The sequence below is a fragment of the Ranitomeya variabilis genome, chromosome 6 (assembly GCF_051348905.1).
Source record: "Ranitomeya variabilis isolate aRanVar5 chromosome 6, aRanVar5.hap1, whole genome shotgun sequence".
Classification (NCBI taxonomy): Eukaryota; Metazoa; Chordata; class Amphibia; order Anura; family Dendrobatidae; genus Ranitomeya; species Ranitomeya variabilis.
In genome coordinates this window covers 337,367,337-337,393,074 of record NC_135237.1, presented here as the reverse complement: position 1 = coordinate 337,393,074, position 25,738 = coordinate 337,367,337, and the positions used below count along the sequence as shown (strand labels likewise).

At 44.0% G+C, this 25,738-nt stretch overlaps 1 protein-coding gene across 3 annotated transcripts in view; it reads left to right on the top strand.

Moving 5' to 3' along the window:
- SLC35B3 (solute carrier family 35 member B3) overlaps positions 1–25,738 on the top strand; it is a 157,402-nt gene that overhangs the window by 101,852 nt on the left and 29,812 nt on the right. For all 3 annotated transcript variants that reach the window (XM_077269841.1, XM_077269842.1, XM_077269839.1), the window contains exons 3-5: positions 1,086–1,207; positions 4,167–4,321; positions 12,306–12,413. In XM_077269841.1, coding sequence (XP_077125956.1) covers positions 1,086–1,207; positions 4,167–4,321; positions 12,306–12,413 — 385 coding nt within the window. The remainder of the gene's footprint in view (positions 1–1,085; positions 1,208–4,166; positions 4,322–12,305; positions 12,414–25,738) is intronic.

The window sequence follows — 25,738 nt, the reverse complement described above, 5'->3', positions numbered from 1 at the left end:
GCGCGGCCCTGCACTTAGTAACCCGATGTTTACCCTGGTTACCCGGGTGCTGCAGGGGGACTTCGGCATCGTTGAAGACAGTTTCAACGATGCCGAAGTCGTTCCCCTGATCGTTGGTCGCTGGAGAGAGCTGTCTGTGTGACAGCTCCCCAGCGACCACACAACGACTTACCAACGATCACGGCCAGGTCGTATCGCTGGTCGTGATCGTTGGTAAGTTGTTTAGTGTAACGGTACCTTTACTCTGTCCTGGGACAGTTCCTGCATAGAAGGCAACGCGAGCCGTTTCTTTGGGGTCTCTATCCACGGTGACTCCGGGCTCTGGATGTTGTTTTACCCCAGGGTGTAATGTGGGCAAGTGACTTTCAATTTCTTGCCCTCCAGTTCTGCCGTGGGACATGTAGTTCCACACAGCCTTGGGCTCCCGGTGCCCGATTTCTGCGCTTCAGCTTAGAGGGAATTCAATAGTAGTTCTCCTTTAGCTCCTGACTTCTCCTGTGCTCCTTCTCTGTTCCTTGTCTGCTCCTCCTCCAGACCAGAATGTATATCTAGGGAAGCTCCCCTGAAACCGGGTTCAGAGCTCCCCCTTCTGGCCTGGAGTCAGAAAGCATTGCATGTACAGATTACCTGTCAAAGGGATCCTCCTGGTTTCCAGGCATGGCATCACTCTCCCCGAGAGGAAGGCAATACCACTGTGGTACCTGAACTCCTGGGGTGCCACATATGCACAATCACGCACAGGTAATACTTCCTTTGAGGAATGTACACACAGTGCAATGTATTTATAAGTATTAGATTGTTGTACCACTTTATACTTGCCAAGTGCACAGTAATATACCAACTTCATATGAACACTGGTCAGGTTAGAGGTGGGCACCTGCTGTAAGTAAGTGGACCTGGTTTTACACTAGACCTGGAAAGTAAAAATGTTGTGATGTTTTTTCTCCCTCTGTGTAACTCCTTTAATTGCTAGATAAGTGTATATATACGGCACAAGCAGATATATACTTATCGTTTATATGTTTCCCCTTTCAGCATAATTCATTAGGTCGTTTAACACTAACTGGATGATGGTTCTTCTACAGGAGCTGATATTCTCCGTTGAAGGTTTTAAACCCTTTGGTTGGTACTTGACATTAGTACAATTTGGGTTTTACTCTATGTTCGGATTAGTAGAACTTCAACTGACGCAAGATAAACGCAGAAGGTCAGTACAAATATATATTTATATTATTCTGCAGTTCTAATATGTTTTTACCTCATTGATACATTGCACTATGGTTTAGAAGAGTGTTTAAAATGAGATAAAAAAAAAATGATGTAAATGTCATCGCTCAGACATCTAGCTCTACGCAGAGACGTAAATGCATAAATATACATAAACACAGCTTGTTTGCTGCTCTAATGCAAGTGCTTGGATCGGATGATGTAACTCATGAGGGTTCAGTGTTTCATAATACTAATATCTAGGGTAATGTTAAAAAGCAGCGATGGGGAATAAGTACACTTAACTGCCGCCGTTAAAAGGCTTATCGGTGGTCAAGAGGTTTAGGTGTGTACTGGCTTTCAAAGCCTGAAGCGATTAAAATACCATATTTTGCGGATTATAAGACACACCCCAAATTTTGAGGAGAAAAATTTTTAATAAAATGCTGGTGCTTCTTATAATCCATGCGTTTAATTGCATACCGAGGATGGTGGTTGCGGTGAAGCGAGGTCACAGGGTCGCTGCTGGAGGAGGCAAGAGTGGAGCATTGCCGCAGGCTGGGATGAGGGGGTGTTCAGATGCGCCTCGCACCGCTGCAGGCGTTCGGCGCTGCTGGGGCTCTACCGACATTTTGTGTAAGCCCAGTGCCCCCGCACTTACATGGTTTACTATGCGGTGGACTCGGGAAAATGGCTGCTGGGGACGGCGCATGCGCAGATGGAGATCTCGAGAGCAGCGCTGAGATCTCATCTCCCGAGATCTTGGTGCCGAGATTTCCATCTGTGCATGCGCTGCCCCCGGCAGCCATTTTCCCGGAGTCCACCGCATAGTAAACCATACAAGTGTGGGGGCACTGGGATTTCACAAAATGTAAGCAGAGCCCCCGCAGCTCCGAACACCCCCTCATCCCAGCCTGCGGCCTACAACAACGCTCCACTCTTGCTTCCTCCAGCAGCGACCCTAGGACCCTGCTCCACCACTGCTGGTAAGGTATATCTGCATTATTAGATGCACCCTCATTTTCCCCCCACTTTTTCTTTTTTTTTTTTTTTTTTTGGGGGGGGGGAGGGGGAGAGAGACTCCGTCTTATAATCCACCTAAGAAATCCACTTAATTCACTTAAAAGAGACCGTGTACACATATCCTTGACTATCAATATGTCCATTCCTCTGTCTACCTCAGGAGTACATTTTTTTGTCCCAAAGGCCACAATGCCATACAGAACCAATCCCAAGGGCCGCCAAAAATTGAGATGGATACTTGCATAAATACATCTCCAGAATCACCATCAGTACATTAGTACTTCCCGAGAACGAAGTTTTGAGTATTTGAGGAAGATTTGGAGAGATTCTGCTCAGTTTCTGCTCCAAAAAGTAAGCGTGGACATATGTTAAATTACTGTGAGTTATTGGAGTAGAAACTGAACAGAATCTCGCCAAATCCTCTTCATAATCTCTAAAATACAAGTTTTAAGGATTTTAAGTCATAAAGAGGTTGGCGACTACTTTTACATTGATGACCTATCCTTCAAATAAGTCATCATGTCTGATCGGCTGGGATCCAACACCTGGCTCCCTGCTGATCAGCTGTTATCAGTGTCGGCGGCCGCCAGCCGGAAGTACCCACTCGCCAAGCTGCTCCGCTTACTTTTTGTGGCTTAGTACCGGCCATCACCACCTATTCAAATCAATAAGTGGCGGATATGCAGTACCCTGCGGCAGCTCCACAAGTGAGTACTTCCAGTCAGCGGCCTCCGACACCGATAGCATTTGATCGGCGGGGGTGCCAAGTGTCGGACCCTGGCTGATCACACATTGATGACCTAGCCTAACAATAGGCCATCAATGTAAAAGTAGTGGACAACCTCTTTAACATAGGCATGAAGCTCGTTTTGGATTGCTACGTGTACAGTTTTAGGACCGCCATCCACACATGATTGCAGCGCCAGAACCACCGTCGGTACATGAATAAATCGCCATGCTTAGTACAGCGATCAATTGCAATGTCAGGTCAGACCCATGTACAATTGTATCGCATAAAACTACAGCCCCCAGTATGTTAACAATGGTATTGAGATACTGGCAGGTGTTAAGCAGTCATCATCAGAATGTGGACCATACAGGAACCACAGCACTTATTTGCATCCCTTTTTGTCTAGATGTAACACGGATACCTTGATGAGATTTCTTGCCCAAAGCCTTTCTCTGCAGACTTCCCTCTTCATCTTCAGCAGCGCTTCCTGACATGGTACCCTTAAAAAAATAAATAAATAAAAAATAAATAAATAAATAAAAGTATCATTACACTGCCCCATAAATATGCAAATTGCCTCCTCAGAGACAAAAGAGGACTTAAACTCTATAGCACCACCTGTTGGAAGTAGCGATCCTACAAGTCACAATAAACCCTTTAACGAGTCGTGCAATATGACTTAGGATAAGAGCCAAATCAGTATCTCAATTCGCAGACACGGTGTTTCATGTTCACACATTGTTTGTTTGTTTGCTGCGTTTTTGTTGTCCATTGCATGTTGAAAAAGTTTAGTGGCCAAAAAAAGCCTGATTTACCGTAACTTCCTTAGGTTTTTACACCAAAACAGGAAAAACTGATACCTGCGTTTTTTTGCTGCATTTGTGCACTTGCCCATTGATTCCTTTGGGTGAAAAAACACTGCAGATATGCTGAAAAAATGCTGAAAGAAGTGACATGCTGCAGTTTTCAAAAACGTAGCAGTTTTCCAAATCGGCCAGGAAAAAAAAAAATTACCGTATGTGCATGAGATTTCTGAAATCTCATAGCCCTTGCTGGTGCTATAAAGTTTAAATTTGCATAGAAAACGCTGCAAAAACACAAAGTGTGAACATAGCCTTAGTCTTGAAGAGGTGGGAGATAAATGCCATTTTATCAATTTATGTCTGTGGGTTTTAAGGATATGCGCTATATTGTTTATCTTTTTCAGAATTCCTGCAAAAACCTACATGATCATAGCTTTCCTGACAGTGGGCACCATGGGCCTTTCAAACACTTCTCTGGGGTATCTGAATTATCCTACTCAGGTCATTTTTAAATGCTGTAAGCTGATCCCTGTCATGATTGGAGGTGTATTTATTCAAGGTAGGAATTTCTCTTTTTGTATGTACAAAATAAACCATCGGTTAGGAGAACAGAGTCTTTTGCATGCCTTTATTTTGCCAATAGAATATAGGATATTTGTATCACTTCTATTGCTTTGTCCAGTGAATAATAATACTCTGATTATCAGAAAATGACTTCCAATTAACAATATGAATTGTGTTATAATACAAATGCATGTAAATAAGTCTAAATTGATCATTAACCCCTTTATGATCAGGCGATTTTCCGTTTATGCACTTTTCTTCGCCTTCTTCCAAGGGGCATAACGTTTTATTTTTCCATCAGCATGGCTGTGTAAGGGTTTGCTTTTATGCAGGACGAGTTGTAATTTTGAATGACATAATTCATTTTACCGTACGATATACTGAAAAATGGGGGGAAAAATCCAAGTGCAGTGAAATGACCAAAAAAACACAATCTCGCCACTCTTTAGTGTTTTGTTTTTAGGTGTTCATCATATGGCCAAATTACTTTTCAATATGATTCTACAGGTCAGTGCAATTATAGCGATATCAAATGTGTAAAGTTGTTTTTTTTTATTTATTTAAAATGTTGGGAAAAAATCAGAAATTTGTAAAAAAAAAAAAAAAAATTAAGTAAATTCAAAATGTGGTAGCCGTATTCGGAGAGACATAAGGTTTTAATATTTCTGTTCATGGAGCTGTGTGATAATTTGTTTTTTACATGGCGAGCTGAAATTTTCATCTATAGTGTTATATGCACCCCAAAATGTTTTGATGGCTTTTTATTTCATTTTGTGCCAGAGTTGTGGCAACTGAACTAAAGCAATTCTGGTGTTTCAGTTCTTTATTGTTATGACTTTTATGGTTTTGGGTTTTTTTACGTTTTAATCAGACTTTTTACAGATGCAAGTATGTCATGCTTTTTTTTTTTTTTTCCATGGAGGGTGGTTTGGGAAAGTTTTTCATATATACACACGTGTGTGTGTGTGTGTGTGTGTGTGTGTATATATTTATATCCCCTCTACCCCCAAGGGTGGTTTGCACGTTAATGACCAGGCCAATTTTTACAATTCTGACCACTGTCCCTTTGAGGTTGTAACTCTGGAACGCTTCAATGGATCCCGGTGATTCTGACATTGTTTTCTTGTGACATATTGTACTTCATGATAGTGATAACATTTCTTTGATATTACCTGCGTTTGTGAAAAAAATGGAAATTTGGCGAAAATTTTGCAATTTTCCAACTTTGAATTTTCATGCAATTAAATCACAGATATGTCACACAAATACTTAATAAGTAACATTTCCCACATGTCTACTTTACATCAGCACTATTTTGGAACCAAATTTTTTTTTTGTTAGGGAGTTACAAGGGTTAAAAGTTGACCAGCAATTTCTCATTTTTACACCATTTTTTTTTTTTAGGGACCACATCACATTTGAAGTCATTTTGAGGGGTCTATATGATAGAAAATAACCAAGTGTGACACCATTCTAAAAACTGCAACCCTCAAGGTGCTCAAAACCACATTCAAGAAGTTTATTAACCCTTCAGGTGTTTCACAGCAATTTTTGGAATGTTTAAATAAAAATGAACATTTAACTTTTTTTCACAAAAAATTAACTTCAGCTCCAATTTGTTTTATTTTACCAAGGGTAACAGGAGAAAATAGACCCCAAAAGTTGTTGTACAATTTGTCCTGAGTACGCTGATACCCCATATGTGGGGGTATACCACTGTTTGGGCGCATGGCAGAGCTCGGAAGCGAAGGAGCGCCATTTGACTTTTCAATGCAAAATTGACTGGAATTGAGATGGGACGCCATGTTGCGTTTGCAGAGCCCCTGATGTGCCTAAACATTGAAACCCCCCACAAGTGACACCATTTTGGAAAGTAGACCCCCTAAGGAACTTATCTAGATGTGTGGTGAGCACTTTGACCCATTAAGTGATTCACAGAAGTTTATAATGCAGAGCCGTAAAAATAAAAAATCATATTTTTTCACAAAAAATGATCTTTTCGCCCCCAATTATTTATTTTCCCAAGGGTAAGAGAAGAAATTGGAAAAGAAAAGATGCTTTTTATTGCAAAAAATATTTTTTGTGTTACCACATTTTGAGAGCTATAATTTTTCCATATTTTGGTCCACAGAGTCATGCGAGGTCTTGTTTTTTGCGGGACGAGCTGACGTTTTTATTAGTTACATTTTCGGGCACGTGACATTTTTTGATCGTTTTTATTCCGATTTTTGTGAGGCAGAATGACCAAAAACCAGCTATTCATGAATTTCTTTGGGGGGGGAGGCGTTTATACCGTTCCACGTTTGGAAAAATGGATAAAGCAGTTATGTTCTTCGGGTCAGTATGATTACAGCGATACCTCATTTATATCATTTTTTTATGTTTTGGTGCTTTTATACGATGAAAACTATTTTATAGAAAAAATAATTATTTTTGCATCGCTCTATTCTGAGGACTATAACTTTTTTATTTTTTCTTTGATGACGCTGTATGGTGGCTCATTTTGTGTGGGACAAGATGACGTTTTCAGCGGTACCATGGTTATTTATAGACGTCTTTTTGATCGCGTGTTATTCCACTTTTTGTTTGGCGGTATGATAATAAAGCGTTGTTTTTTGCCTTTTTTTTTTTTTTTTTTTTTTTACAACGTTCACTGAAGGGGTTAACTAGTGGGACAGTTTTATGGGTCGGGTCGCTACTTAAGCGGCGATACTAAATATGTGTACTTTTATTTTTTTTTTATTTAGATAAGGAAATGTATTTATAGGAAAAAAAAAAAAAAAATATATATATATATATATATATATATATATATATATATATATATATATATATATATATATATATATATATATATATATATATATATATATATATATATATATAATTTTTTTTTTTTTATTTTATTATTTTTTTTTTTCTGCACATGTGAATATTTTTTTTTTTACACTATAACATTGTCCCAGGGGGGGGCATCATGTTATAGTGTAAGATCGCTGATCTGACAGTTTGCACAGCTCCTCCAGGCTTCCCGGCGCCTGCTCTGAGCAGGCGCTGTGAAGCCACCTCCCTGCAGGACCCGGATGCGGTGGCCATTTTGGATCCGTGCCTGCTGCAGGGAGGAGTAGGTAAGAGACCCTCGGAGCAACGCGATCACATCGTGTTGCTCCGGGGGTCTCAGGGAAGCACGCAGGGAGCCCCCTCCCTGCGCGATGCTTCCCTATACCGCCGGAACACTGCGATCATGTTTGTTAATGTGCCGGGGGCGGTCCGTGACCGCTCCTGGTACATAGTGCCGGATGTCAGCTGCAATAGTCAGCTGACACCCGGCTGCGATCGGCCGCGCTCCCCCCGTGAGCGCGGCCGATCGCTATGACGTACCATACCGTCGAGGGTCAGATAGGCCCAGGTCACCTCGACGGGATAGTACGTCTAAGGTCAGAGAGGGGATAGATTATATATATATATATATATATATATATATATATATATATATATCTATATATATATATATATATATATATATATATATATATATATATATTATCTATATCTTCAAATCTGCACTCTGGTATTGGGCTCCTTCCCTTCTGAGCTTTGCACTTTACTTTAAAAGTAGTTTTTGACCACATATGGTGTATTGCTGTACTCAGGAGACGTTGCATAACAATTTTTTTTTTGTCCATTTTCTCCTATTATCCCTTTTGATAATTAATAACTTGGGGCTATAACATTTTATTTGAAATAAATGCGATGTGGCGTCCACAGTCAATTCCAGCCCCTTTTGCACTACAAAAATCAAATAGCGCTCCTGCCCTGCCATTTGCCCAAACAAGAGTTTTTGAGCACATTTGGGGTATGTGCTCAACAAAATATGTGGTCCATTTTCCCGTTATCTTTGTGAAAATGAAAAATTTGGGTCTAAAACAAAACTTTAGGGGAAAAAACGCAGTTTTTAATTTTCATGGTCAGGTTTTAAAATTCCATGCAGCACCTGTAGGTTCAAGATGCTGACCACACCTCTAGATAAATTCCTTTAGGAGTGTAGTTTCCAAAATGAGGTCACTTGTGGTGGTTTCCACAAACCTTTTCATATCTTACTTCCACATTGTTTTAATTCCTGTGAAGCACCTGAAGGGTTAATAAACATCTTGAATGTGGTTTTGAGCACCTTGAGGAGTGCAGTTTTTAAGATGGTGTCACTTTGGGGCATTTTCTGTCACATAGGCCGCTCAAAGTCACTTCAAATGTGCTGTGGTGCCCAAAAATGGCTTTGTAAATTTTTATGGAGAAATGGAAAATTGCTGATAAACTTTTAACCCTTTTAATTTCCTAACAAAAAAATTGTTTAAAAAATGATGCAGGAGTAAATTAGACATATGGGAAATGTTAACTATTTTGTGTAGTATATACGGGTACGTAAAAGCACAAGTCAGCGCGAAACAGCCGTCGTCCAGTGCGTTTTCCACTTGAAAGCCTCCCTTCCTTTGTTTTACATGTATGCATAATAAAAGGACATTTGTTTGGGACGGTGAGTGCCATGCTCTCTTTTTGTGTATGGTGAAGTTGGACATATGCTTTATTTTTCTGATTGGCACCCGTGTCCCTGGAGTTTTAATAAGCCTCGTGACCTCGGAGCTGTGCAGCCGTGCCGTTCATTTCTCTTTTTCTGCATATTTTGTGTGGTATAACAATCCTGATTTAAGGGCTTAAGAATTAAGTTTGAAATTTGTTACATTTTCTATTTTTTTTTTTAATTTGGTCAAATTTTTGATATTTTATAAATAAACCAAAAAATCAAATCGTTCAAAATTTACCACTTACATGAAATGCAACTTGTCAAGAAAAAACAAGTCTCCGAATCACTGGGATACATGGTAGAGTTCCAGAGTTCTCATAAAGTGACACTGGTCAGATTTTAAAAAATGAGGCCCAGTCATTAACATACTAAGTTGCTCGGTCCTTAAAGGGAACCTGTCACCAGTTTTGTGATACAGCAGCTAAAAATATCACCTTATTCAGTGTCTGCGCTGCATTCCCTGAATCCTTATATAACCCCCTGACTCCCGCTGTATGGTAATTTTCTAGGTCCGGTCTGATGGGCATGGCTTCGGGTCTCCATCCCTTCCCCCGGCTGCTGCTCGCCATCCTTCTTCTTTAATTGATGTGGATAACGTCTTCTGAGTCATCCACATTGCTGTGCAACATCTCGCGACGGCTCAGAAATATTGCGTCCTGTGCAGTATGCTTTGCCCAACTGCGGTCAACGTTGAAAAACAGAACTGCGTATTGCATCGGCAAATGTATTTCCGGTACATGGAAGTAATTCCAGTACATGAGCCGGAAATACATGTGCGACGCATGCACACTTCTGCTTTTCGGACATTGAAGGTGTCCTATGATATCGCACCAAGACATTAGAAGCAGATAATTTTAGTCCTAGAATTTGCAATGTTTAGCCATGAATTTGATATTTTTTTTTTCCTGGCACATAACTCAAATGTGTTATTACATTGAGATCTTGGAAATTTGGAGGCACCGTGATCTCTTTGACATGTTCCTCATACTGTTTCTCAGCAGGATTTGCAGTGGGGCTACCTCCACTTATGATAGATTACAGCTATGTTACATAGCTGGTATCTGGTCTCACAGCAGTGGCCGATGCAGAACTCCGATTGCTGTTGTTAACCATTTAAATACCTCAATTGACAGCAGCATTTAACTGGAGCTGTTGACCACCACCCCTGCACCGCAATCACGAGGCACCGATGGCTTACCATGACTTCCGCAGCTGCCATCTTGGTACTTCGTAAAGCTCAGCCACAGGTTGCACTTTATAGGATATTTTGTTTTGCACTAAGGACGGTGGTACTGCAGTAATACAGGAATATACAATCAGACAATTATTGGGTTCTGGTTCCCTTAGAGCATTGGTGGGAAACCTCAGGACCCCGGGCCATTTGCGGCCCTCGATGACATTCTATCAGGCCCCCAGGCAGATTCTCATGGACCGCATTCTTGGGCAGGGAGGTGTATTTTGATTACAACCAGATCATTAATTTCTTGTTGCTCTGTTAGCACACACACGCAGTGTTCACTACTGAACACTGAAGGGCATGCAATGAAAGATTACGTCCTGAAACCACTGCCAGTCAGGATGTACTTTGTGGGCGGAGTTTGTACGGCTCCCGAAGAATGAAATATCCAAATGGCCCTTGGCAGAAAAAAAAGATTCCGCACCCCTGCCTTATAGGAATATCAAAATATAAAATGAATTAACCCATATGGTAAAGAGAAAAATCAAAATGTCAGAATTGTGGGGGGTATTTTGGTTACGACCCCTCCATATAAAAGTAAATATCCAGTGAAAAATAACAAAAGTTATATGTATCCCAATTGATATTTCTAAAACAGTCAACTTGCCACGCAAAAAACAAGTCATCACACAGCTCTGCTGATAGAAAAAATAAGTGTTACAGGTTTTTGATACTGGTGACACACAACTATTTTTTCTCCCTTCTTATTTTACACATTGTTTTCCTACCACTTGAAAGAAAAAAATCTATGCAAGTTTGATATCTGTTTTCATGCTAACGTGTAGAATCATGTTTCCATGTCATTCTTGCCATGTAGTAAATGCTCTAGAAACAAAACCCCCAAAATAATGGTGGAATTGCATTTGTTTTCACTATGTAATCCCATTTGGAGTTTTTATTTCCCTTAAAGTGCTGTTCCCATCCAAGATCCTATCCCAATATGTAGTAAGTGTAATAATAATCATATTGGCAAATCCCACCAATTAGAAATGTAGTACAGTTTTTCTCATTTGCTATATCTTCATGTGCAGGCATTGCAGGACCTTAGGTATCCATGGTTATGTCCACTAGCAACTACCTAACCAACTGTTACTTCAGCAGTGGACATAACCATGGATAACTAAGGTCCTGCAATGCCTGTACATGAAGAAAGAGACCTAGCAAATCAGATAAACTATACTATATTTCTAATTGAAGGTATTTGCTAATAATATTATTATTATTATTATTATTATTATTACACCTACTACATATTTGGATAGGATCTTAGAGATGGGAATACTCCTTTTAAGTACATTGTATGGTACAATGGCTGCTGTCATTCAAAAGTAAGTTGTGGCCATACACAGCCACCCGCATTATGCAAGAGAACTTAGTCCGAACAGGCCATCTTCTTTGATTGCTCCATGATCTAGTGTAATGTCCATTGTGGATGCTTTTAGCGATTGGACATGGATCGACAAAGACATTCTGACCAGTCTGTAACAATGCTGCCCACACCAGCATGCTGCTATGGACTGTGAGTTATGACACCTTTGTTTCCGAACCAGCAGTAACTTTTTCAGCACTACAGTAGCATTTCTGTGCGCTACGGCCAGACTGACTAGCCGTCTCTCCACGTGTGTATCAGTGAGTCAGTGAGCCTTGCGCGCCTGTGACCCTGTCACTGGTTCACCAGTTTTCCTTCTTTGGACCACTTTTGATAGACCTGACATTCTAGAGATGCACTGACTGAATGATCTAGCCATCACGATAAGTTCTTTGTCAAAGCAAGTCAGATCCTTTTTCTTTTCCACTGTTTTTGCTTAGAAAACATCAACCTCAAGTAATCACTGCCTGCCCTATGGTAGAAGCTATTGTAACTAGACAATGAGTTATTCATTTTACATTTTACTTTTATTGGACATTAGTGCATATTTGCTGTATAATGACTGACACCTTGGCATAACAAAACTGATCTCTTCAAAAATCAATAGTCTGTCTGGCCTTGGCACCACAAAGGTAGTAACAGAGAATTGTGGTTTCCATTGTGAACTCTGAAACCACACTGGAATTGTTAAGATATTCTGCCCAATTCAACATATTTTCTTCTTGCCTTTTGTCCCTTAATACTGCTAATATAGGATTCTGTGTGGACATAATTTATTTTCTTTTTGTCTCTAGGGAAGCGTTATAATGCTGTGGATGTGACTGCAGCTTTGTGCATGAGCGCTGGTCTTATATGGTTTACTTTGGCGGATAGCACTGTAGCACCAAACTTCAATGTGACAGGTAAGGAGATACAAAAGCACTACACAGTCCAAAGTTCTCCAACTGAATTACTAACCTTGTGGTGAATCATGCGACAGCGTGGATGTACAAATTACCTTGTCTTATGATTACATGCATGATGAATACATAATTTTTTGTAACTGTGTTTTATTTTGAGATCTAGTTAAACCTGAAATGTCTGGTTTGATTGCAAACAGGGTGGATAAAAATCAATGTTTTTTTAAAAAAAAATCAAAAAAATCGGATTTTTTTTATTAAATCGGATTTTTTTCAATAAACTGCTTTTTGAGGAAAATATTTTACCATCCAAAGGTTCTTCCATCATGAGATAAAGCTGAGTTGTTTAACTCAGTAGAATAAAGGCTGTATATGTGTAACATTCACAATGCCATGCTCTTCCAGAGGTTTCTGTAGGATTAGTGGGCAGTTTCTCTCCTATATTATCACAGACGCTCGCTTTACTTACGCAGTTCTCAAAACTGAATTTGACTCCGCAGAGGTCCCAGCCTCTTCTTCACGGCAAAAATGTTACAACATGAACAGAGTTGAGAAAAAGACCTTAATCCTATTGTTCTACAAACCTATGAATACAGAATCAACCCCTTCAGTGCCAAGTCCAAGAAGTTAGACAATATGTTTCTGATTGTTTGGAGTGGAATAGATCTGCACAACACAAGAAGAATGTGAATCTAAGTGTGAGGAGGAGGAAGGGCAAGCAGACAAGAAAATGAAAGTGAAACTTTGAGCACAATACTGCAGCATGGATGTTTGTTTAAGCAAATAACTTATGCTGTAATGTTGTTATTGTTTCAGTTGAATAAATCTATTTAAATTGTTATTAAGGTCAGGATTATTTTTTTCCTTCCTAAGTACAACAGAACAGTGGTGTCCAAATATGAATGATTAACCCATTAAACTGGGGAGAAAAAAGTAATATAAAAAGTTATTCTAAAAATCTTCATCTACTTGCATGTTAAAGTAGCAAGAACTAGTTTAGGTAGAAACTTTGATTTAAATCACTGATTTAAATCAAGCCTTACTGACTAGTGATTTAAATTGTGATTTAAATCGTGATTTAAATCAGTTAATTTAAATCAAATCCACCCTGATTGCAAATAAACTCAATCTCTCTTAGTCATACTTTTGGATGCTGAAAAAGCAGTTACATGGACTGTTGTATGCCAATCTAACTTCCACAGCAGATAAGTTACTTAGAGAACCAACACACTTTTTTAACATAATTTTGCCCAGAAGTGAAAAATATTCTAAATTGAAAGTCCTCTTCATGTAAAATGTTAAGATGTTTTTTCTTGAAAATACCTGTTCAAAATGCTGCTCGCATCTTCATCATGCAAGTCTGCAGTTACTATGGTAAAGCTGCACACAGTCTCCTGGTACGACGCTTCCCTTGTCAAACCTGTCTGACACAGCGCTGTGAGAACAGCGTGTGCATTTTTGCATACCGGCGCCTGAGACACAGCTGTAGTTTTTGCGCTGTTCCCTGGCGCCAGGTGCTGAAGACAGCCCTTATCATTTTCCCCTGCTGTCACTGCTATCAGCCCTAGCAGAAGACAATGTTGAGTTGTGTTCAGCTGACAAAAGCGAGAGCAGGCAGCGGCTGATGAGATATCAAAGAGGGAAAGGTATCCAGCAACAGATCCATCGGTGAATAATTATTTAAAACCAAAAATCTTTAATATATAACATGGTTAAAATTATGGTATATAAAACCATTAGTTTAGAAAAAAGACAAGCAACCCAGGAAACTCATGGCCTTACGAGTTTCAAACTGACTGGTTCTTAATCATAGTCCAGAGTATTCATCAGCCACCGCCTGGGCTATAAATAAATAAAAATACCGGCGTGGGTTCCCATGCATTTTTTATACCCACCCAGGCAAAACTGACAGCTGTGGGCTGCAACCCTCAGTTGCCAGCTTTAGCAAGGCTGGTTATCAAAAACAGAGTGCTCCCCAACACTTTTTTTTTTTAATTATTGAAATTTTTAAAAAAAAGTGTGCGGTCCCCTCCATTTTTCACAAACAGCCAAGCTAAAGCAGACAGCTGGGGGCTGGTATTCTCAGGCTGGTAAGGGACCATGGATATTGGCCCCCCCAGCCTAAAAAATAGCACCCTTCAGTCCCCCAGAAAAGGCACATCTATTAGATGTGCCAATTCTGGCGCTTTGCCCAGCTCTTCCCACTTGCCCTGTGGCTGTGGCAAGTGGGGGTAATATTTATGGGGTTGATGACACCTTTGTATTGTCTGGCGACTAGAGTTGAGCGAATTTCTTCGGGTCCTCGCTTATTTGGGTAGCTATAGCGCTTACTGAATAAGGTGCAGAGGGAACCCAGATACATGGAGCGTGCCAGCTGATCGGCGCCGCAGCTTCATGTGTTGTGGCTGTGTGACTGTCACAGCACATGCATGAAGAGCCCAACACAGCCGCGGCTTAGTAATGTAGAGGAGTCTCTAAAACACCTACCCATTACTAATCTTAACCCCCTTAGTGACCGAGGGCCAAATTTTATAAATGTGACCAATGTCACTTTATGTGGTAATAACTCTGGAACGCTACAACAAATCCCAGTGATTTTGAGATTATTTTTTTGTGCCACGTTATAATTTATGATAATGGTAACTTTAGGTTGAACTGTCTTGTGTTTATAAAAAATGACAAATTTGACAAAAATTTAAAAAAGTGCAATATTCAAACTTTGAAAGATTTTCCTTTAACCCAGAGAGTTATACCACATAAAAACATTAATAAATAACATTTCCCACATGTCGGCTTTAACGGGAACCTGTCACCCCCAAAATCGAAGATGAGCTAAGCCCACCAGCATCAGGGGCTTATCTACAGCATTCTGGAATGTGTCTGCGCACTGCAGTTCTTTGCTCTGCCCTCAACAGGGCAGACAAGGTACGCCTGCTCCGGAGCCGCAGCATGAATACAAGAGGAGGACGTCATCGTAAGAAGATAGGAGGCCCCGGACCGCGTCGCCCATCGGACCGGACCGCAGTGGGACCGCCCCTGGGTGAGTATAATCAAACTTGTTTTTCTTATCTTTCAGGTTACATCCGGGGCTTATCTGCAGCATTCCAGAATGCTGTAGATAAGCCCCTGATGGCGGTGGCCGCAGCTTATACGCAAATTTTGGGGTGCCAGATTCCCTTTAAATCGCCACCATTTGTAAAATAATGTTTTATTTTGTTAGCATTTTAGGAGGTTTAAAATTGTAGCAGTAATTTTTCATTTTTTTTCAAGGAAATGTACAGAATGTAATTTTTAGGGATCTATCCATGTCTGAAGTGACTTTTGGGTCCTATCTACTGGAAAAACCCCAAAAGTGATACCATTTTAAAAACGGCACCCCTCGACATACTGAAAACTGCTGTCAGGTAGTTTATTAACCCTTCAGGTGGTTTTCAGGAACTAATGCAAAGAAGCATGGTGGGAATGAAAAAATGTATTATACCACCTAAATGTCGCTAACTTCTGACCAGGCCGCTTTAGCCCGGAGACTTTAAGGCCGCTATTTGGCTGTGAATTGCCAGGCAAACATCAGGACCACACAATCATGATCTCAGAGTGCCGATGGGGATAAACAGGGAGCCCCCACACTCTGTTAACCATTTAAACACTGTAGTCACTTTTGACAGCAGCATCTAAGGGATTAAACAGATATGGACGGTGCCAACACTGATCGTGGCTAATGCAGCAAGTTGTCAGCTGTAGTGTACAGCCGACAGCTGCTGGATTGTCACCTGTATAGGGATGCTATTCTCTTATATCTCAGGTCAGTAAAAAGACTTATTGGTGGTCATTAAGGGGCTATAGTTGTATGGTAAAAAGCACAGCAAGTCTTTTATTTGAAATACAAACAAAACGCACTTTTCCATTTTTATTTAAAATAACAAACAGTTAGGTGAGCATAATGCCTAATTCCACTGAAGCCATCATCTCCTGTAATAAAACAAAAATAATTGGAAACATTAATATCCCTCACCTGTCCGACGGTCTGTCCCACGCTGTTATCCATGTCTGAGGATAAATAGTTTTCAACCTGGACGGTGCCAAGATGCGATTGTCCATGCTAAGAACCACTGATGAATGAACAGCAGTGACATCGAGGTTACCGCGGGTTGCTGAGGCCGCTTTCCCAGCCAAATGAACTGAGAAGACCTAGGCACTGTGAGAAAAAGTCACTGAGCTCACTGCAGTTCAGCTCCGTGAGTTCTTCGCAGGTCACCATTCTCGCGCTGATCGCAGGCATAGTAGGGAAGAATGATGAGAACCATCTTCAGCACCCATTGCAGGGGAACAACACAGTACCGCTGTTTCCCAGGCACTGGTACGTGTCACACTGATGTCATCTGTGTGCACGTGTGTGGGACGTTTTGCGGCTCATGCTGCTATTAAGAAAAAAAAAAATCACCTTATTTTGCCCACAGACACTGATGTGCACATACTCATTCACTTGAATGGGTCTATGTGTGTAAGTGTCACCACATGTACCAGACACACTGACGCGTGAAAGAGCCCTAAAGGTACAATGGGGGAAATACGTTTTTGATCCCTTGCTGATTTTGTACGTTTGCCAACTGAAAAAGACATGAACAGTCTATAATTTTAAGGGTAGGTTAATTTTAACACTGAGAGAATATAAAAAATAAAATTCAGAAAATCATATTGTATAAATGTATTTGTATTTGGCAGTGAGAAATAAGCTTTTGCTCCCTCTGGCAAACAAGACTTAATACTTGGTGGCAAAACCCTTGTTGGTAAGCACAGCAGTCAGAAGTTTTTTGTAGTTGATGATGAGGTTTACGCACATGTAGAAAAGCCGCGGAGACACCATCACGTGTTCTCAAGGCAAACAATGAATAGCCAGGTCTTTCACCGGGAAGGAACAACCACGGGAAGGGCAGCATCCAATAAAGGAAAACCACCTATGCCAAAACATGGTATCCATCCACAGACAGCTGTTTCGGGGTATTTGCCCCTCATCAGTGTGGAGTAGGAAACTGGCTATTAGGAGCAGTGCCTGGTGAAAAGACTATAAACATAAGGGTGAATGACCTCGGGGAGATCAAAACATCCAACACCGGGGCAAATACCCCAAAACAGCTGTCTGTGGATGGATACCATGTTTTGGCATAGGTGGTTTTCCTTTATTGGATGCTGCCCTTCCTGTGGTTGTTCCTTCCCGGTGAAAGACCTGGCTATTCATTGCTTGTGTTGAGAAACACGTGATGGGGTCTCTGCGGCTTTTCTACATGCACTTGCATATTTCCCTTTAGAGATGGGGGCAGTGTTCTGGATCACTGCGTTGAGGAACACGTGATGGTGTCTCCTTGGTGTTGGATGTTTTGATCTCCCCGAGGTCATTCACCCTTATGTTTACGCACATATCAGGAGAAATTTTCGTCTGCTCCTCTTTGCAGATTATCTCTAAATCATTAAGATTTTGAGGCTGTCGCTTGGCAACTTGGAGCTTCAACTCCCTCCATAAGTTTTCTATGGGATTAAGGTCTGGAGACTGGCTAGGCCACTCCATGACCTTAATGTGCTTCCTTTTGAGCCAATCCTTTGTTGCCTTGGCTGTATGTTTTGGGTCATTGTCTTTCTGGAAGACCCAGCCACGACCCATTTTTAATGTACTGGCAGAGGGAAGGAGATTGTCACTCAGGATTTTACTGGACATGGTTCCATCCATTCTACCACTGATGCGGTGAAGTAGCCCTGTGCCCTTTGCAGAGAAATACCCCCAAAACATAATGTTCCACCTCCATGCTTGACAGTGGGGATGATGTTCTTTGATTCATAGGCATCATTTCTTTTCCTCCAAACACGGTGAGTTGAGTTAATGCCAAAGACCTCAATTTTTCTCTCATCTGACCACAGCACCTTCTCCCAATCACTCACAGAATAATCCAGGTGTTCATTGGCAAACTTCAGATGGGCCTGCACATGTGCCTTCTTGAGCAGGGGGGACCTTGCAGGCACTGCTGGATTTTAAACCTTAACGGCGTAATGTGTTACCAATGTCTTTCTTGGTGACTGTGGTTCCAGCTGCCTTGAGATCATTAACAAGTTTCCCCCGTGTAGTTTTAGGCTGATCTCTCACCTTCCTCATGATCAAGGATACCCCACAAGGTGAGATTTTGCATGGTGCCCCACATCGATGTCGATTGACAGTCATTTTGTATTTCTTCCATTTTCTTACCATTGCACCAACAGTTGTCTCCTTCTCTCCCAGCGTCTTACTTATGGTTTTGTAGCTCATTCCAGCTTTGTGCAGGTCTATGATCTTGTCCCTGACATCCTTATAAAGCTCTTTGGTCTTGCCCATGTTGTAGAGGTTAGAGTCTGACTGATTAATTGAATCTGTAGACAGGAGTGTTTTATAAAGGTGACTATGTAAGACAGCTGTCTTTAATGCAGGTAATGAGTTGATTTGGCGCATTTAACTGGTCTGTAGGAGCCAGAACTCTTAACGGTTGGTAGGGATCAAATACCATATATACTCGAGTATAAGCCGACCCGAGTATAAGCCGAGACCCCTAATTTTGCCACAAAAAACTGGGAAATCTTAATGACTCGAGTATAAGCCTAGGATGGAAAATGCAGCAGCTACCGGTAAATGTCAAAAATACAAATAGATACCAAATTAAAAGTAAAATTAATTGAGACCTCAGTAGGTTAAGTGTTTTTGAATATCCATATTGAATAAGGAGCCCCATATAATGCTCCATACAGTTTATGATGGGCCCCATAAGATGCTCCATATTAAAATATGCCCCATATAATGCTGCACAAATGCGGATTATGGCCCCATAAGATGCTCCATACAGACATTTGCCCCATATAATGCAGCACAAACGTTGATTATGGCCCCTTAAGATGCTCTATAAAGATATTTGCCCCATATATAAAGCTGCACAATCCTTGATTATGCCTCATAAGATGCTCCATGCAGACATTTGCCCCATATAAAGCTGCACAAACATTGATTATGCCCCATAAGATGCTCCATGTAGACATTTGCCCCATATAAAGCTGCACAAACATTGATTATGCCTCATAAGATGCTCCATGTAGACATTTGCCCCATATGCTGTTGCTTCGATAAAAAAATTAAAAAAAATCACATACTCACCTCTCGTCGCTCAAGCCCCCGGCACTTGCTATATTCACCTGCTCCCCGTTCCACCGTCGGCACCGCTGTGTCTTCCCCGTCCTCTGCACTAACTGTTCAGGCAGAGGGCGGTGCACACTAATCGCGTCATCGCGCCCTCTGACCTGAGCATCAGTGTAGAGGATGGGGAAGACACGGCGGCGGTGGAACGGGGAGCAGGTGAATATCGCGCAATGCGTTATACTCACCTGCTCCTGGTTCCCCGGTGCCGGCAGCTTCTTCCTGTAGTGAGCGGTCGCATGGTACCGCTCATTACAGTAATGAATATGCGGCTCCACCCCTATGGGAGTGGAGTGGGGTCTATGTTCATTACTGTAATGAGCGGTACCATGTGACCGCTCACTACAGGAAAAAGCTGCCGGGGAACCAGGGACTGCACCAGGAGAGTATGATTAGACCGCTGCCACTCCACCTCCCCTGCCGACCCCTGGGCTATGACTCGAGTATAAGCAGAGAGGGGCAATTTCAGCCTAAAAAAATGGGCTGAAATTCTCGGCTTATACTCGAGTATATACGGTACCTATTTCTCACTGCAAAATGCAAATAAATTTATATAATTTATACAAAGTGATTTTTTTTTTCTGGATTTTATTTTTGATATTCTATCTCGCAATGTTAAAATTAGCCTACCCTTAAAATTATAGACTGTTCATGTCTTCGTCAGTGGGCAAAATTACAAAATCAGCAAGGGATCAAATACTTATTTCTCCTACGCCTCATTGGGGGACACAGGACCATGGGTGTTATGCTGCTGCCACTAGGAGGACACTAAGTAAACAGAAAGATTAACTCCTCCTCTGCAGTATACACCCCTTCACTGGATACAATTTCAACCAGTTCTTGCTTAGTGTCTGTAGGAGGCACTTGGGTCTGTTTTCAGGCCCCAACTTTCTTATTTTAATTTTAATTTTAAAGTTTTTAGTTTTCTGTAAATTTTTAATTTTTTACTTAACGGAGTGAAGGGGGCGGCGGGTTCCTTTTTTAATAGGGTCCGCTCTCCCCCGAACCATCAACAGGCGAGCACGGCGAGTATACCTCCCCGTCCCTCTCCTGCGACGTATGGGGCACGCCTAATCTACGCTAGGGCGACGGTTCCTATACGGTCCCGCTCTCCCCCCTGTAAGATGGCGAGCACATGGAGTATACCTCTTATGTGCATCTCCCGGGCTCCACCGCACTCAAGCCCTCATCTTGGCGTCTCGTAGTCCCCACAGTAGCCGTAAGCCCCCTGTGGCAGGCGCAGAAGAACCCTGCAAAATCTCCATGCGGCAGGCACAGCTGTAAGTCCCCTGAGAAGGCAAGCATGCTTCAGGAGGCTCTCCGTCCCCCGACACAGGGAGGATCGATTGAGCTGGAGGTGGTCCCTCCTTCGGTGAGTACTATCTTCCTCACGCTGCCGGCGTGGGAAGAAGCGGTCCGGGTCCCTGGGGAGAGGTACCGCTGGCTAGATGCCAGCGACGATCGTTAGGCGCGGCGTCGCGGCCGCCAGAGCGCTTCGCCGGCCGGCTCCACTAATTTAGTCCCCGGCTTCTCCAGCCGGACTAGGCCGCAGTTCAAAAACCCGCCCACGCCGGAGCCCCGCCCACTGTTCAGGCGCTTCTCGTTTTGAATGAGAAGAGCCCTGCAAATCTCGGGCGCCATCTTGGGACTCCACTGCTACAGGGAAATACAGCCGAAAACGCTACCTCCCTCTCTTCCTCCCTGGGGACACCAGTTCAGGACCGTGGGTAAGCTGCTCCGCTACATAGGGAAAAGCTTAACCCCTTCCCTGCTCACATAACTGCTACTGCGGTTTATCGGAGATAGACATTCACTATGTCTCAATCTATGGACGCAAAAAAGGGGACAAAAAGCACACTGTATTTTTTACCATTTGTGCCACTTGCAAGTCTGCTTTGCCAAGTGCCCACAGTACCCCCTTGTGCCAGAACTGTGACCTGGCCAGTGCGCAACCGCCTTCTGCCGCCACTTCCTATGTCGTCTCCTGAGTGGGCCGCGCACGTTCAGTGGAATCCTTGGTCAAGGCATTGGACTCTTTCCGTGGGTCCTCCTTAAACCAGAATTCACCTCCGTCGGCTGCGACGGAATCTGGTAACGGCGCGGGGCTGTCCGACCACAGGGGGCGCACCGTTGTACGGGACTCCCGGGGTTCCAGGAAAAGGACCCTTTCCCCATCTCCCGTACACGCTCACGCTTCAGGTTCTGCAAGCTCATCTTCTCGCTCCCCCTCCCCTGAGGGTCGCAGCGTACAGGGCTCAGTATATGAGTCGGAGGAATCTTTAACCCAAGACTCCTCTATTGGTCAGGCATTAATGGTGGACGATGAATCTGCTTCCTCTCAGGAAAACGCGTCCAAAAGATATTTGCTAATCACCCTGAGTTTCAGGATATTATCCAAAACACAGGGAGCACCCAGAAAAGCGCTTTACGGCTCAAAAAGCCACAGAAGCTAAATATCCTTTCTCAAGGGATCTGGTGAAGGGCTTACTACTTTCTCCTTCTGGATCCTGCCGTGACGCGGCTTGCATCCAAAACAATCTTCTCTCTGTCAGACGATTCATCAGTCAAAAACCCTTCTGACCGCCAGATTGATTATTTGGCTCGCTCAGTCTTTGAAGTCTCAGGAGCAGCCCTCCTTCCATCCTTTGCAGCTACCTGGGTAGCTAAGGCAATGGTGGCCTGGGCTGAGGTGTTGACCTTTACCGTCCACGGCAGTAATCTTCCCCCAGAGACGGCCAGACTAGCTAACCAGTTAGCTCAGGCCGGAGATTTTGTTGTTAGCGCCTCCATAGATGCGGCTAATTGCGCAGCGCAAGCGGCTGCTAACGCAATTTCCATCGGGGGGGCCCTATGGCTCCGCGATTGGTGAGCAGACTCTGCTTCCAAAAAGTCGCTGACCTCTCTTCCTTACCAAGCGGGTCGTTTATTTGGGGGAAACCCTAGACCAAATCATTTCTGACGCTACCGGAGGGGGGGGGGGGGGGAAGTGAATTTCTTCCCCAGCAAAAACCGGCCCGGCCCTTTCGGAATCAGCAGCAGTTTCGATTCCGGTCATTTCGTAACAACTCCAGTTTGTCGTCCTCTTCCCCTGGTTCGGGACGTCGGGACAACAGAACTTCCCAGGTCTCATACAGACCAAAGCGTTCCTGGAAACCCGGACCCAGGCCGTCTGCCCCTGAGCCGTCCGCATCCCTTAAACCGTCTCAATGACTCGTTGGCGTGTCCGGCGGACACCGACAAAGTAGGCTGACGCCTTCTTTTGTTCCGTCAACAGTGGCTCTCGGTCGTTCACGACGAGTGGGTCAGAGAGCTCGTGTCTTCCGGATACAAAATCGAGTTTTTCTTCACGCCATACAGGCGCTTCAAAAGGACGGTGTCATCACTCCAGTCCCTCGAGACCAAAGGTTCACGGGGTTTTACTCCAACCTTTTCGTGGTCCCAAAGAAGGACGGGACTCTACGGCCCATACTGGATCTCAAACTGCTAAAACAAATTCGTACGGGTCCGACACTTCAGGATGGACTCCCTCCGTTCCGTTGTCGCGTCCCTGGAAAAAGGAGAGTTCCTTACATCCATAGACATCAAAGATGCCTATCTACACATCCCAATTTTTCCCTCTCATCAGCAGTTCCTGCTCTTCGCAGCCCAAGAAGAACACTTCCAGTTTGTGGCCTTGCCCTTCGGACTTGCCACCGCCCCCAGAGTCTTCACAAAGGTCATGGCGGCTGTCATGGCCATTGTTCACGCTCGGGGAGTGGTAGTCCTGCCATATCTGGACGACCTATTAATCAAAGGTCCGTCCCAGTCTGCCTGCGAGGAGTCGGTGAGCATCACCGTGGATTCTCTTTCTCGCCTGGGTTGTAAGATCAACTTCGAGAAATCATCTCCAGTGCCGGCCCAGCAAATCTGCTTCCTGGGCATGATTTTGAACTCTTCCCGCGGGCTGGTCATTCTCCCTCCAGAGAAGGTTCTATCCTTCCAACAGGGAGCGCGCAGGCTCTTCCGCCCAGTCCCTCACTCCATTCGCTTTGCGATGCGCATCCTCGGGAAAATGGTTGCGGCGATGGAAGCCATTCTGTTTGCGCAGTGCCATCCCCGTCCCTTGCAACAGGCGCTCCTTTTAGCCTGGGACAGAAGCCCGGTTTCTCTCGACCGTCGCTTTCATCTACCCCCACAGGTCAGGCAGACCCTCAGGTGGTGGACACTACAGTCTTCCTTGAACCAAGGGAAATCCTTTCTTCCTGTGCGCTGGTTAGTGGTGACTACCGATGCCAGCCTTTTTGGCTGGGGCGCAGTTTTTATTCACCACACGGCACAGGGTCGTTGGTCCACGAGAGAGTCACGTCTCCCGATCAATATCCTGGAAATTTGAGCGATCATTCTCGCTTTACACAACTTTCACCACCTTCTCGCAGGTCATCCCATCAGAATTCAATCCGACAACTCCACAGCCGTGGCGTACATCAACCCACAAGGGGGAACCCGCAGCAGAGCAGCCATGCGCGAAGTCTCCCACATCCTGCGCTTGGCAGAGACCAATCACTCGCTCATATCGGCGATCCACATACCGGGCGTGGAGAATTGGGAAGCGGACTTCCTCAGTCGCCAAAGTCTTGCTTCGGGCGAGTGGTCCCTCAATCCGGAAGTCTTCCAGCAGATTTGCCTTCGCTGGCTGACGCCGGATGTGGATCTCATGACCTTGAGGTTCAACAACCAGGTTCCCCAGTTCATTGCCCATTCCCACGATCCTCGCGCCATCGGGGCAGATGCCCTGGTTCTGTCGTGGCATCCGTTCCAGCTGCCATACATTTTTCCGCCCCTTCCTCTGCTTCCGAGAGTCATCAAAAAGATCAGAGCAGAGGGGAGACCGGTGATTCTCATCGCGCCCGACTGGCCGCGCCGAGCATGGTACGCGGAACTCGTCCAAATGGTCGCCGACACCCCCTGGCGCCTTCCAGATCGCACGGACCTTCTCTTCCAGGGCCCGATTTGCCACCAGAACTCTGGGGCCCTGTCTTTGACGGCGTGGCCGTTGAATCCTGGATTTTAGCCCAAGCCGGATTCTCTCCGGGGGTTTCTTCTACCATGATTCGCACTAGGAAACCTGTATCCATGCGCATTTATCATCGCACCTGGTGTATCTTCTTTTCATAGTGCAATACCCATGGACGTTTGCCCTTAGTCTTTTCCATTCCGTCCATTCTGGAGTTTCTCCAATCAAGTTTAGAGTCAGGCCTTGCCCTAAGCTCGCTCAAGGGACAAGTGTCCGCCTTGTCTGTTCTATTCCAACGAAGGATCGCTTCCAGACTGCCGGTTAAGACGTTCATCCAAGGAGTCTCCCGGGTGGTCCCTCCTTATAGAATGCCTTTGGCGTCATGGGATCTTAACTTGGTTCTCGGAGTTCTTCAGGAGGCCTCTTTCGAACCATTGCAGGACATCTCTCTCACCCTCCTCTCATCGAAGGTGGTCTTTCTAGTGGCAATTACGTCAATTAGGAGAGTTTCTGAGTTGGCGGCTCTCTTGCCGACCCCCCCCCCCCCCCCTTTCTGAATTTTCACCCAGACAAGGTGGTTTTGAGAACCTCTCCCGAGGACATTGTCTTGCCGTCTTTCTGTCCTGCACCTACTCATTGTATCGAGAGAGCTCTCCATACTCTGGATCTGGTTACAGCTCTTCGGAGGTGCATATCTCGCACGGCTCCCTTCCGTAAGTCGGATGTCCTCTTCGTGCTTCCGGAGGGACATAGGAAGGGTCTACCTGCCTCAAAGGCCACTCTAGCCAAGTAGATTTGTTCCGCTATTCAGGAATCCTATCGTGTCAGGAACACTCCTGTCCCAGCTGGGATTAAGGCGCATTCCACCCGGTCGGTCGGTGCTTCTTGGGCCATTCAGCACCAGGCGTCCGCACATCAGCTTGTAAAGCTACGACTTGGTCCAGTCTGCATACTTTCACGAAGCACTACCTCATCCATACTCAGGCTTCGGCAGACGCTGCCCTCGGCAGGCGCATTCTGCACACAACGGTACCTCAGTAAGCTGGTGGTACATGGGGTATTAGCATATTGCTCCCCACCCAGGGACTGCTTTTGTACGTCCCATGGTCCTGTGTCCCCCAATGAGGCGTA